Genomic DNA, 14,372 nt, shown 5'->3' with positions numbered 1-14,372 from the left:
ACTGGATTAAGAAAATGTGGCATGGCTGGGCGTGGTGGCTCACGCCTGTAATCCCAGCACTTTGGGAGGCTGAGGCGGGCAGATCACGAGGTCAAGAGATTGAGACCATCCTGGCTAACACGGTGAAACCCCGTCTCTACTAGAAATACAAACAATTAGCTGGGCATGTGGTGGTGGGTACCTGTAGTCCCAGCTACTCGGTAGGCTGAGGCAGGAGAATGTCGTGAACCCAGGAGGCGGAGCTTGCAGTGAGCCGAGATAGCGCCACTGCACTCCAGCCTGGGCGACAGAGCAAGACTCCATCTCACAAAAAAAAAAAAAGAAAAGAAAAAGAAAATGTGGCACATATACACTATGGAATATTATGCAGCCATAAAAAAGGATGAGTTCATGTCTTTTGTAGGGACATGGATGAAGCTGGAAACCATCATTCTGAGCAAACTACGGCAAGGACAGAAAACCAAACACTGCATGTTCCCATAGGTGGGAATTTTTTTTTTTTTTTATTTTTTTTATTTTTTTTTGAGACGGAGTTTTGCTCTGTCTCCCAGGCTGGAGTGCAGTGGTGCGATCTCGGCTCACTGCAAGCTCCGCCTCCCGGGTTCACGCCATTCTCCCGCCTCAGCCTCCCGAGTAGCTGGGATTACAGGCGCCCGCCACTGCGCCCGGCTAATTTTTTGTATTTTTAGTAGAGACGGGGTTTCACCGTGTTAGCCAGGATGATCTCGATCTCCTGACCTCGTGATCCACCCACCTCGGCCTCCCAAAGTGCTGGGATTACAGGCGTGAGCCACCGCGCCCGGCCCATAGGTGGGAATTGAACAATGAGAACACTTGGACACAGGGTGGGGAACATCACACATCAAGGCCTGTCGTGGGGTGTGGGGAGGAGGGAGGGATAGCATTAGGAGGAATACCTAATGTAAATGATGAGTTAATGGGTGCAGCACACCAACATGGCACATGTATACATATGTAACAAACCTGCATGTTGTGCACATGTACCCTAGAACTTGAAGTATAATTAAAAAAAAAAAAAGTTTAGTAATTGAAAAAAAAAAAAGTTCCACAATTGGGTTGCTTGGAACAACAGAAATGAATTGTCTCACAGCTCTGGAGGCCAAAAGTCCGAACTCAAGGTGTCGGCAGGACCATGCTCCCTCTGAAACCCATAGGGGAATCCTTTGCCCCTTCTAGCTTCTGGTTGTTTGCTGGCAATCTCTGGCATTCCCTGGCTTGTAGACGCATCTTTCCAATCCTCTGCCTTCACATGGTAGTCTCCCTGTGTCTGTCTCTTTAAGTGGCTGTCTTCTTTTTTTTTTTTATTTCAATTTAATCTATTTTTTGTAGACACATTGTTTCACCATGTTGCCAGGCTGGTCTCGAATTCCAGGGCTCAAGTGATCCTCCTGTCTCAGCTTCCCAAAGTGCTGGGATTACAGGCATGAGCCACCGCACCCAGCCCACATGGCTGTCTTATAGGAAACCAGACATATGGGATTAGAGACCCACTCCACTAGAGTAGGATTGCATTTAACTAATTACATCTGCAACAACTCTATTTCCAAATAAGGTTAGATTCTGAGGTACTAGGGGTTAAGACTTAAATATATCCTTTTTAGGAAGGACACAGTTCAACCCATAATATTAGATGACCACATGTTTCCCCTGATCTGTACTTTACTTGCTTCCCCTGGCTCTGGTCCCTCCTCGGGTCAGGTCCTGCCTGAGCCTCCCCTGGCCATGTCCCTTATTTGTGCTTGGACCCTCCTGATTAATACCCCATCCCCACCCTTGTGCCCTCAGCTGACCTCTTGTACCTCCCACCAGGCATGATGACCTGAAGGAGATGCTGGACACCAACAAGGATTCTCTCAAGCTGGAGGCCATGAAGAGGATTGTGGCGGTAAGAGGGGAAGGAGGAGGCTTCCCTCGGGGCGGGGCCTGGGTGGCCAAGAGCAGCTCTCCTTAGCTCCTTGTAGACCTTCCCTCTAATTAGTGCTGTCCCTCTTCCCCTACCTTGGCCCCACCACCCAGATGATTGCCCGAGGAAAGAATGCTTCAGACCTGTTTCCTGCGGTGGTGAAGAATGTGGCCTGTAAGAACATAGAGGTGAGCACTGCCTGGTGAGGGATCGCTTGTCCCCACCTCCTCTAGGACCAAACTCAAGCTTGGGGTGAGGAGGGAAATGATTTAGCCCCTGGGGGCCCAATCTGCTGAGAAATGTCTCTGAGCCAAGAGAAGAGAGTGTCTCCATGTCCCTGAACTGGATGTGGATCAAGGTAAAGGACTTGGATACACTCAGGGGTGCTCTCCCCCACTGGGAGAATTTGTCCCCATGGACCACAGCTGGCTGGGGAGATGACATCCCAGGGGTAGGGGGGCGGGCACAGGTCCCTGCTGAGAAGCGTTCTGCTGAGAAACCTGCTCTCCCCAAGGTGAAGAAGCTTGTCTACGTGTACCTGGTACGCTACGCTGAGGAGCAGCAAGACCTGGCCCTGCTGTCCATCTCCACCTTTCAACGTGGCCTAAAGGTCAGGGGTCTCAGTTTGCCTCCCAGGGCCTGGGCCTCGTTGGCGCTGTATCGGAGGAGTAAGCCCGGGGAGAGGCCATGAGCATGGGAGCGGGCTCTGCAGACCCCTTCCTACCTGCCTAAAGTTGGGAGGGTCACAGTCAGGAGAGGCCAGCCAGACCCTCAGAGAGTGGAAGCTGGGCTCAGAAGGGGCATAAGAGATGAAGTGGGTACCCAGGGCCCCTGCCTCTCTTCCCAGGAGCCTGTGGTAATGGCTGCTTCTAGTATGAACCACTTGAGCCCCTGGAGAGTGGAGAGTCTCTGGCAATGGAGAACCCCTCAACCCTCACCCCGCTTTGTGTAAAGGTGTGAATTGTGGTCCATAGCCAGATAGAATTCAACCTTTAGCAGTGGCCTGAATCCCCCACACCATTCTCACCTTTTGTTTCATTTTGCCCAAGGCCTCTAGTTGGATTTACATATGTTAGGTGCATGTATAAGTCTCCCCTAAGGGCTTTTCTGGTTAGTCTAAGATATCTTGAGGGTAAAGACAGCCATTTCAAGGCCATTCTCTCTCTCCATATTAGAGTTTTCAGCTCTGATTACAACCATTAACTCCCCTATTTTTGCATACCTTTATTTATTTATTTATGAGACAGGTTCTCACTCTGTTGCCCAGGCTGGAGTGCAGTGGTGCAATGGTGGCTCACTGAAGCCTCAACCTCCCTGAGCTCAAGTGATTCTCCCACCTCTGTCTCCTGAGTAGCTGCGACTACTCAGCGTGCACCACCATGTTTGGCTAATTTTTTTGTAGTTTTTGTAGAGACGGGGTTTCACCATGTTGCCCAGACTGGTCTTGGACTCCTGGGCTCAAGTGGCCTCAGCTTCCCAAAGTGCTGGGATTACAGGCATGAGCCAATACTCCTGGCCTGGATACTTTTAGTTCAAATTTCTGTGAGAGAGATTGTGAAAGGTCCAGCTCATCTTTTCATATCAAGAAGTTCTGTAGGTTGCTGGGTAGACAGGATTGCTGCTCAAATCCAGGGCCCACCCCTTGTCCAATCTGCTATGGCCAGCAGGAGGGGTTGACAGTTGGCTTCTTTGGGGTGAGGGTAGAAAGCATGGTCACTTGAATATACAGTTCATTCATTTAGTAAATACTTGGGTGTCTCTATGCCACGCATTGTGCTAGATTTCTTTTTTATAAGTCAAAACCATGGAATCCATCTTAGATTGGCAAGTAATCTTTCTGTTTGAGTAAGGGTTAAGTATAAAAACTAATCTGAAATTATTGTACAGATTTTCACCTGTAGTCTCTACCAACTGACTCTTTCCCCCTTTTAGAAAACCAGAGCTCATTTAGTCCAACTCAATGTGATAATTTCTTTCTGCAAAGTGCCAAATAGTATTTTAGGTTTTGTAGGCCTTATAGGCTCAACTATGCAACTACTCAATTTTGCCCTTATGGTGCAAATGCAGCCATTAACAAGTGGGCGTGGCCGTGTTCCAATAAATCTCTAAAAAACAGGCAATAGACAGATTTTATCCAAGGGCTGTAGCATGCCAGCCTTTGCTCTAGAACATCTCTAGCAGGTCATCTTTTCTGATAGGGACCTCACTCCTTCATAAGGCAACTTGCTCCATCTCAAGACAACTACCACTATTTGGGGTGTTTTTAAAACCATTCTATTTTGTTGAAACCTCCACAACTATAATTTTTAAAAATTGATTTCAGGCTGGGTGCGGTGGCTCATGCCTGTAATCCCAGCACTTTGGGAGGCCGAAGCAGGTGAATCACAAGGTCAGGAGTTCAAGACCAGCCTGGCCAACATGGTGAAACCCCATCTCTACTAAAAATACAAAAAATTAGCTGGGCATGGCGGCGGGTGCCCATAATCCCAGCTACTCAGGAGGCTGAGGCAGGAGAATGGCTTGAACCCGGGAGGCAGAGGTTGCAGTGAGCCGAGATCATGCCACTGCAGTCCAGCCCAGGCGACAGTGTGAGACTCCATCTCAAAAAAAAAGAAAAAAAAAATTGATTTCAGGCTGTACTGCATTATGACTGAGCCTGTGAATAGCCACTGTACTCCAGCCTGGGCAACATAGGAAGACCCCGTATCTAAAAAATAAAATAAAATTTACTACAGGTTCACAAAAGGCATAAAGAATAATATAATGAATATCCATAAGAAACGACACATTTCTCAAATAGCCAAAGCCTCCTATATATCTTCTCTCATTTATCATTCATAGGTATGTATTTATTCCTGTGCTAGTAATTTGCATATTGTTACACAATATAAAATGTTTTGTAAATGGTGTCATCATACTATATATGTATTCCTTTAAAACTTGTTTTCTTTATTGTTGTCACTGGCTTTTGGTCTCTCCTGCATGTTGGAACAAATCATTTCAATCCAGCCTTCTCCCTTCTTTCAATCCTAGCCCAGGCTAGGGCCGTGTTCACTTTCTTAGGAGATCCCTCATGGAATCAAACCTCTGACTAGCAAGCAGATAATCTAGGTCTCCCTACGTCCTGTCTTTGGTCCCTTGAATCCCCTATGAAACCCTACTCTATTTCATTTTATTGGTTTAGCACAGGGTCCAAACCAGGGTGATTCTGAATCTTAATTATGTCCCTCCTGATTTTGTGTCTTCTTTCAAGATACTGATAAGCTATTTGGACCAGGGCAAAAGACTGAGGCATAGCATGTTTCCAGGTTGACGTTGATCTGTTAATAAGCCTTCCCCAAGTAGATTTAACCAAGTTGTAGACCCACCGGACTGTACAGACAGCTGGCATTTTTCTATCTTGTTAGGAAGGATCTTATTCAATAGCAATAAATAAATAAATAAATAAATAACACCTTTCATGTGCAAAGGGTTGTGGGTGACACAGAGATAAAACATGTGAATTCTGCTCTTAAAAACGCTTGGCTATTAGGTGAAACAAAAGGCCTACCTAAAAAATAGCAATGCAGGAAATGCTATGAGACTTCCACAAACATATCACTGAAATCAAGATACAAAGTACTAATATCCACCGGCCTAGTTACCCCATCAAAAAGGAAAACAGATTTTTTTTATAACTTTCTGTGAGTCTATAATCATTTCCCAAATAAAATGTTCACATACAAAAAAGGAAAACAGGTTTCAGCAGTTGTTGTGACTGTTTGTCTCTAAGAAAACAGAGACTCCTTCCTTTTCAATAAATGTTTCTAACCCATCTGTTTAAAAGTCAATTCCAGAATTTTGTCAGGGATTAGCATCAATTTTACCTGCAATTGTGAGGATCTTGTCTTTCTCCATTTCAGAAAGTCAGGGTAACATCTACCCTTCTTTAGTGTTCCTATTCCCGTCATTCTCTAAGATTAATAGTACAGGCACACCTCATTTTATTGCACTTTGCAGATATTGCCAGATATTGTACTTTATACAAATTGAGGGTTTGTGGCAACCCTATATCAATCAAGTCTGTCAGTGCCATTTTTCCAACAGTATGTGCTCACATTGTGCCTCTGTCACATTCTGGTAATTCTCACAATATTCCAGACTTTTTAATGATTATTATATGTTATGGTGATCAGTGATCTTTGATGTTACTATTGTAATTGTTTTGGGGTGTCACAAACCATGCCCAGAGATGAAAGTGAAATTAATCAATAAATGTTGTGTGTGCTCTGACTGTTCCCCCATCTCCTTCACCTTGGGCCTCTTTATTCCCTGAGATACAACAATATTGAAATTAGATCAATTAATAACCCTACAATGGCCTCTTAAGTGTTCAAGTGAAAGGAAGAACCACACATCTCTCACTTTAAATCAAAAGCTAGAAATGGTTAGGCTTAGTGAGGAAGGCATGTTGAAAGCCGTGGTAGGCTGAAAGCTAGGCCACTTGCTCCAAACATTTAGCCAAGTTATGAATGCAAAGTAAAAGTTCTTGAAGGAAATTAAAAGTGCTACTCCAGGCTGGGCGTGGTGGCTCACCCCTGTAATCCCAGCACTTTGGGAGGCCGAGGCAGGAGGATCACTTGAGACCAGGGGTTCAAGACCATCCTGGGCAACAGAGCAAGACTATCTCTACAAAAAATTTTTTTAATTAGCCTGATGTGGTGGTACGCACCTGCAGTCTTAGCTACTTGGGAGGCTGAGGTGGGAGGATCACTTGAACCCAGAAGTCTGAGGTGCTACTCCAGTAAACACATGAATGATAAGGAAAGCAAGACAGGATTATTGCTGATACAGGAAAATTTAAGTGGTCTGGATAGAAGATCAAACCAGCTACCACATTCCCTTAAGCCAAAGCCTAATTCATAGGCAGGTCTTAAATCTCTCCAATTCTATGATGGCTAAGAGAGGTGAGGAAGCTACAGAAGAAAAGACGGAAGCTAGTGGAGGTTGGTTCATGAAGTTTAAGTACAGAAGCCATCTCCATAACAAAAAAATGCAAGGTGAAGCAAAAGTGCTGATGGAGAAGCTGCAGCAAGTTGTCCAGAAGATCTAGCTAAGATCGTTGATCAAAGTGACTGTTCAACAAGAGATGCTCAATGTAAATGAAACAGCCTCTTACTGGAAGAAGATGCCATTTAGCACTTTCCTACCTAGAGAGGAGAAGTCAATGCCTGGCTTTAAAAAACAGGCTGGCTCTTGTTAGGGGCTAGTGCAGCTAGTGACTTTAAGTTGAGGCCAGTGCTCATTGACCATTCTGAAAATTCTGGGGTCCTTAAGAATTATGGCAGATCTCCTCTGCCTGTGCTCTATAAATGGAACAACAGTGCCATGACAGCACATCTGTTTGCAGTTACGGTTTACTGAATTTTTTAAGCCCATTGTTGATACCTACTGCTTAAAAGATTCCTTTCATAATATTACTGCCCATTGACAATGCATTTGTTCACTCAAGAGCTCTCTGATGGAGAGGTACAAGGAGATTAATGATTTCATGCCTGCTAACCCAAGATCAGTTCTGCAGCCTATGGATCAATGAGTAATTTTGACTTTCAAGTCTTATTGTTTAAGAAATAACATCTTGTAAGGCTAGAGCTGCCATAGATAGTGATTCCTCTCATGGATCTGGACAAAGTAAATTGAAAACCTTCTGGAAAAGATTCACCATTATAGATGCCATTAGGAATATTCATGATTCATGGGAGGAGGTCAAAATATTAACATGAACAGGAGTTTGGAAGAAGTTGATTCCAAACTCCATGGATGACTTTGAGGGGTACACTACTTCAGTGGAGGAAGTAACTACATATGTGGTGGAAATAACAAGAGAAGTAGAATTAAAAGTGGAGCCTGAAGATGTGACTGAATTGCTGCAATCTCATGATAAAACTTGAATGGATGAGGACTTGCTTCTTATGAATGAACAAAGAAAGTCCTTTCTTAAAATGGAATCTACTCCTGGTGCAGATGCTGTGAATATTGTTGAAATGACAACAAAGGATTTCGAATATTACATAAACTTAGTTGATAATGACGAGTTAATGGGTGCAGCAAACCAACATGGCACATGGATACATATGTAACAAACCTGCACATTGTGCACATGTACCCTAAAACCTAAAGTATAATAATAAAAAATAAATAATTAAAAAATAAAAAAAACTTAGTTGATAAAGGAGAGGCAGAGTTTAAGAGGACTGAGTTCAATTTTTTTTTTTTTTTTTTTTTTTTTAGAGACAGGGTCTCCCTATGTTGCCCAGGCTGGTCTTGAACTCCTAGGCTCAAGCAATCCTCCCACCTCAGCCTTCCAAAGTGTTGGGATTACAGGCACAAGCCATCACGCCCAGCCTACATTGTTTTTTTAAGACATAATGCTATTGCATGCTTAGTAGACTACAATATATTGTAAACATAACTTTTTTTTGAGATAAGATCTCACTCTGTTTCTCAGTCTGGAGTGCAGTGGCATGAACATATATAGCTCACTTCAGCCTCTAACTCCCTGGGTTCAAGTGATTCTCCCACCTCAGCTTCCCAAGCAGCTGTAACTATCAGCATAACTTGTATGAACCAGGAAACAAAAAATTTATGTGACTCGTTTTAGTGCGATATTTGCTTTATTGTTGAGGTCTAGAATCAAACCCACAATATCTCCGAGGTATGCCTGTAATATATAGCTGCTGCTGCTGATAGTGGGAAGACAGTCCTAAGCCCCATGATCACAATACAGTGTAACGAATGCTTATATACGTTCTGTATAGGATGCAATAGGAATAAAGAGGAAGGGCTTGGGGACGGGCGTGGTGGCTCACGTCTGTAATCCCAGTACTTTCGGAGGCCGAGGTGGGCGGATCACTTGCGGCCAGGAGTTCGAGACCAGCCTGGCCAACATGGCGAAACCCCATCTCTACTAAAAATACAAAAAATTAGCTGGGTGTGGTGGTGCGTGCCTGTAGTCCCAGCTACTCGGGAGGCTGAGGCAGGAGAATAGCTTGAACCCAGGAGGCAGAGGTTGCAGCGAGCCGAAATTGCACCATGGCACTCCAGCCTGGCAACAGAGTGAGACTCCATCTCAAAAAAAAAAAAGGAAGGGCCTGCACCCCTATTTTGTTTTAAACACTGGAAGAACAGCAGCTTTTGCAATGATTTCTGGGAGAAAGGAGTGTAAGGTTGGACTCCGGAAGGGAGACCAGCTTGCATCTGCTGGGCAGTCACCTCAGGCATTAAAACAGACATCCCCAAAAAACCCTTACAAGGAACAGGAAATGTTTCAGGTGTTTCAGCAACTTTAGGTGTTCTGAAAGTTTTTCAATCTTTCTGGAAGTGAAGCTACCCATTGCAACACCTGTTCAGGTGTCAGATTTCTGCAACCAGAGCCAAAATTAAGTGTCCCCCAGGTACCCATCACTGGCACACTATCCAAGCTCCAGTCAAGGGGCAGGGAAGCAAGAGCTGGTGGTCGCTGGGGACAGTGATTTCCAAAAGTGTGGCCTCCCTCCATCAGGGCACCTGGTGCCCTTTCATAGCTCTGCCTCCACCTCTGCCTTTAGGACCCCAACCAGCTCATTCGTGCCAGTGCCCTCCGTGTCCTCTCTAGCATCCGTGTGCCCATCATAGTGCCCATCATGATGCTAGCTATCAAGGAAGCCGCCTCGGACATGTCACCCTATGTGCGGAAAACAGCTGCCCACGCCATCCCTAAACTGTACAGGTATGCCCCAGCCCTGTCCCACGCTCCCCAGGAGGCCGGCTCCTAAGTTCCCAACCCGCCCCTGGCCTTTCCTAATTCTTGCCTGCTGCTTCTCAGAGGGTTTGAGGAGGGTAGTTTGGGGGACTGACAGAGATGGAGGAGAACAAGGTTGGGGTGCAGAAGGTGAGCATGGCTTGGACAGACATTGGGAAGGCTGGGGCTGAGAGTGGCAAATTCCCCTCGCTGATTTCTCCCTCAGTTTGGACTCTGACCAGAAGGATCAGCTGATAGAAGTCATTGAGAAGCTTCTGGCTGACAAGACCACGGTGCGTGTATAGCGGCGCTCCGGGAGGGGCGGTGACCGGACGCCGGCCTTCCACCCTTCGCGTTCACCTTCTCGTCTTTGTTCTTTCCCCAGCTGGTGGCGGGCAGCGTGGTGATGGCCTTCGAGGAGGTGTGCCCGGAGCGCATCGACCTGATTCACAAAAACTACCGGAAACTCTGTAACCTGCTGATCGACGTGGAGGAGTGGGGCCAGGTGGTCATCATCAGCATGCTCACTCGCTACGCCCGCACGCAGTTCCTGAGCCCCACCCAGAACGTGAGTAGGCCCAGCCCTGGCAGAGCGGGCGGAAGTGTGTCCCGGGGAGGCGCCCACAGACCCGTCGGTCTCCCCGTCCAGGAATCCCTGCTAGAGGAGAACGCGGAAAAAGCCTTCTACGGCTCAGATGAGGACGAGGCCAAGGGCGCGGGGTCTGAGGAGACGGCCGCCGCGGCCCTCCCTGCCCGAAAGCCCTATGTCATGGACCCCGACCACCGGCTGCTGCTGCGCAACACCAAACCCCTGCTGCAGAGCCGCAGCGCCGCGGTGGTCATGGCGGTGGCGCAGCTCTACTTCCACCTGGCGCCCAAGGCGGAGGTGGGCGTCATCGCCAAGGCGCTAGTGCGCCTGCTGCGCAGCCACAGGTGCGCTCCGCCCCCGGCCCCGCCCCTCCCTCGCCTCACGCCCCGCCCCACGGGCTGCCAGGCTCCGCCCCCTCACGCCCAATAGCCACTTCCACCTCTGCCCACCCGCTCCACACTGACCGTAGTCTTGCCCTCCGCGCTGGTCCTCTCCCCGCAACGACTTGCCCCACCTTTTCCCCTCCTCCGCTGACCCTTGCCCCAACCGAGGGGCCCGGGGTGCTCTGACCCGTCCTCTCCGCAGTGAGGTGCAGTACGTTGTGCTCCAGAACGTGGCCACCATGTCCATCAAGCGCCGGGTGAGCCTGCGACCGCGGCCTGTCCTCGCTGTCCGAGGGCCGCTTCTGCGGGCACTGGAGGCGTTGTCGGGGCTGGGACCGGGGCCGGGGAAAGGGAAGATGGAGGAGTACCCTGGCTGTGCAGAGGATGGGGCAGGGGAGGCTCCAAATACAGGTAGGGAGAAGGGCCTGGATCCTGAGGGGCCGCTGAGGAGATGCCCAGTGGAAAAAGAGCTGGTCAGATCTGAGATGGACGAAGGAAGACTTGAGGAGTGGAGGGCAGTGGTGAGGAGGGAAGGATTCTGGGCGCTGGGTCAGGATAGGAGGGGTGTCTCTGGGCAGCGAGGCAGGCCTGGGGCTTCGGTGGAGCTCCCTGGCTGCCTCTCTTGTGCCAGGGTATGTTTGAGCCCTACCTGAAGAGCTTCTACATCAGGTCCACCGACCCCACCCAGATCAAGATCCTGAAGGTGAGTGAGGGACAGAGGTGCATGTGCCTCCCAGCCCTCCCCACCCCATGTACCCACTCAAATAACTCACAGTGGGCCCCCTGGTGCCTGCCTATTTCTGGGGCTCAGCCCAGGAGCCCATGACTGCCCCAGCTGGAGCTGTTTGTTCAGGGAGCTGGGCTGAGGGTCAGGGGGAGAAGGGAACTGCTCTTTGCCTAGTACCTGGTATACACCTGCTACTCTTCATAAATGAAGTAACCTGATATCACCTCATAATAATCCCAGGATGTGTACATTATATTCCTTTTATAAAAATATAGACTCTGGCCGGGCACAGTGGCTCACGCCTAATCCCAGCACTTTGAGAGGCCGAGACAAGCAGATCGCCTGAGGTCAGGAGTTCAAGATCAGCCTGGCCAACATGGCAAAATCTCGTCTCTACTAAAAATACAAAAATTAGCCAAGCGTGATGGCAGGTGCCTGTAATCCCAGCTACTTGAGAGGCTGAGGCTGGAGAATCGCCTGAACCTGGGAGACAGAGGTTGCAGTGAGCTGAGATTGTGCCATTGCACTCCAGCCTGGGTGACAAGAGTGAAACTCCATCTCAAAAGAAAAAAAAAAAAATAACTCTGGGAGGTAACTGCCCCAGGTCACATAATTCTGCTGACTCCAAGGTTCACGCTTTTCTCTCCCACCCACGGTGTTATGGCCCCCACACACCTGCCCCCTCACGCTCTCCTGCAAACATTCACGGACAAGGAAAGTGGCAGGAGCCCATACCTCCATTTGATTCCTGCTCTGCTGCCTCATTATTGAGTGATTTCCTTCAGCAACAGTTAATCCTCCTAACCCTTGTGAACATCCACTATGTTCTAGGGGTACATGATGGAGCAAACTAATCAGGGACCCTGCCTTTGTGGAGCTTACAGATGTGGGGAGGAGGAGACATTAAGCAGTTAATCACAAGGCAAATGTAAAAGTCCATTTACAAAATATGGAAGAAAGTGTGGAGAGCTATAAGGGCATAAAATAGGGAGACCTCATCTAGTCTGGTGCCAGGGAAGTTTTCCTGGAGGATATGAGACTTGAGCTGAAGCCTGAGAGATGAACATGAATTACGTGGGGACAGAAATGGGAAGAACTGCTCCACGCAGAGGAAACAGCATCTGTGAAGACCCTGGGTTAGGAAGTGGAGTGGGATCGAGGCCTGGAAGACAAGGGGGAGAGTGATGGGAGATGGGAGGTAGACAGCAGGCAGATCATTCAGGGACTTACAGACCATGGTGAATGTGATGGTCTCCATCCTGAAAGCAATAGGAAGCTTTACGTTTTCAATGCAGTAGGGAGGTGACATGGTCATACTGTAAGCATACTGTGTAGGGAATCCACTTAAGAGGCAAACTGGTCCTCTTGCTTTTTAGACACGTTTCATAACCTGTCAATTCCCTCATCAGTCTGAGGATGATGCAGGGCTGTCATGAGGATTGTTTTCTGGTCTGTGAAGTGTATTTGGAATGAAAGCACAGAAAGCCCACTGGCCACCCCACCCATTTTCTGCCTCTCCACCCCTCCCTGCAGCTGGAAGTGCTGACCAACCTGGCCAATGAGACCAACATTCCTACTGTCCTACGGGAATTCCAGGTACAGGCCAGCTCCCAGCCAGAAGGGCCTGGGAGAGGGGCCCATCAGATCCTTGTGCCCTGGTGGGTCAAACCTCCTCTTATGAGCCCAAAGCTGGAGAAACTATTATCTTACATTCCCGTTCCAATGTGTTTGGCTAGCTTTGGGCCAAGGAATCACTGGATTGGGGGTGGAGGTGTCGCCCCCTTTCCTAAGTCTTAGTCACCGGCATGATAAGCCATAAAATGAAGGGCCACAGCCTTCTTGAAGGTCACCCTCAAGCCTGCAGAGTCACTGAGGGATTTCTTTGTCATATCCCACAGACCTATATTCGCAGCATGGACAAGGACTTTGTGGCAGCCACAATCCAGGCCATTGGACGCTGTGCAACTAACATCGGCCGAGTCCGTGACACCTGCCTCAATGGCCTGGTGCAGCTGCTGTCCAACCGTGATGGTCAGTGTTTGCCTGAGTATCTAACCGTGATCAGAGGGTGTCTGCCTGCAGGTCTGACTCTGCTGGCCAGTGGATATCCACCAGTCTGCCTAGACACAATATGTATCCATTGGTCTGTCTGTCTTGATCAGGGCCCAAGTGTTCCTACACTTCTGAAGGCTGCTAGAGAAGTGAAGGGGGTTGAGAGAAAGAGCCAAGAGTCTGGGGCATTGCAGGTGTGTCTGTCCACCTGACTGTGGCCATCTGACTGTCTTGGAGTCCACACACTCATTTTTGTTCCGTAGAGCTTGTGGTTGCAGAGTCAGTGGTCGTCATTAAGAAATTGCTACAGATGCAGCCAGCACAACATGGAGAGATCATCAAACACTTGGCAAAGCTTACAGACAACATCCAGGTGAGGGAGAAGCCATATTTTCACTCCCCACTTCAAGGTCCTCCCCATGATTTCAAGACTGTATAATTAAATATGCTAGCTTTATCAAAAGTAACTTCCAAACCTTAGGTCTTCAGGTGGAAGGAGGAGAGACACTGGACCATATGACCCTGATCTTGTTACCCCTGATTTGCTTTCCCTTTGGAGACCCTCAGTGAGCACCGTGGACTTTACTACTACTCTTGCTTTTTCTCTAAAGCTCTGGCCAACCATGTTTGAGTGACAAATCTTGTGTTTTTCTATTGCACTGCTAAGCTGAAACATCTAAACAAGGCATTCCCAAAGATTCCGGAGAGTAACATGGAAATAAAGCACTGAGGGTACAATGAATCCAGAAAGTCAATCTTTTACATCATGACTGACTTAGGGTCTTGAAAGCTCTATGCTAATGAAGCCCTAGGGAAAAGGGGAAATGTTGTCCAGGAAATGTCTACTTTTAACCTCTCTCTCTCCCACCACCCCAAACTCCCATTTCCAGAGAACCCATAATACAATAGGCCAGCACAGATGAGGAGTGCTGTTGCCC

General features: G+C 48.0%; 1 protein-coding gene across 3 annotated transcripts in view; it reads left to right on the top strand.

Moving 5' to 3' along the window:
* AP3B2 (adaptor related protein complex 3 subunit beta 2) overlaps nt 1–14,372 on the top strand; it is a 51,583-nt gene that overhangs the window by 19,660 nt on the left and 17,551 nt on the right. For all 3 annotated transcript variants that reach the window (XM_032174339.2, XM_032174340.2, XM_058427647.1), the window contains exons 2-13: nt 1,831–1,906; nt 2,038–2,112; nt 2,439–2,534; nt 9,511–9,671; nt 9,910–9,976; nt 10,069–10,251; nt 10,333–10,616; nt 10,858–10,912; nt 11,287–11,358; nt 12,916–12,978; nt 13,281–13,413; nt 13,698–13,807. In XM_032174339.2, the coding sequence (XP_032030230.1) occupies nt 1,831–1,906; nt 2,038–2,112; nt 2,439–2,534; nt 9,511–9,671; nt 9,910–9,976; nt 10,069–10,251; nt 10,333–10,616; nt 10,858–10,912; nt 11,287–11,358; nt 12,916–12,978; nt 13,281–13,413; nt 13,698–13,807 (1,375 nt within the window). The remainder of the gene's footprint in view (nt 1–1,830; nt 1,907–2,037; nt 2,113–2,438; nt 2,535–9,510; nt 9,672–9,909; nt 9,977–10,068; nt 10,252–10,332; nt 10,617–10,857; nt 10,913–11,286; nt 11,359–12,915; nt 12,979–13,280; nt 13,414–13,697; nt 13,808–14,372) is intronic.

The sequence above is a fragment of the Hylobates moloch genome, unplaced genomic scaffold (assembly GCF_009828535.3).
Source record: "Hylobates moloch isolate HMO894 unplaced genomic scaffold, HMol_V3 SCAFFOLD_14, whole genome shotgun sequence".
Lineage (NCBI taxonomy): Eukaryota > Metazoa > Chordata > Mammalia > Primates > Hylobatidae > Hylobates > Hylobates moloch.
This window is presented reverse-complemented; position numbering and strand designations above follow the sequence as displayed.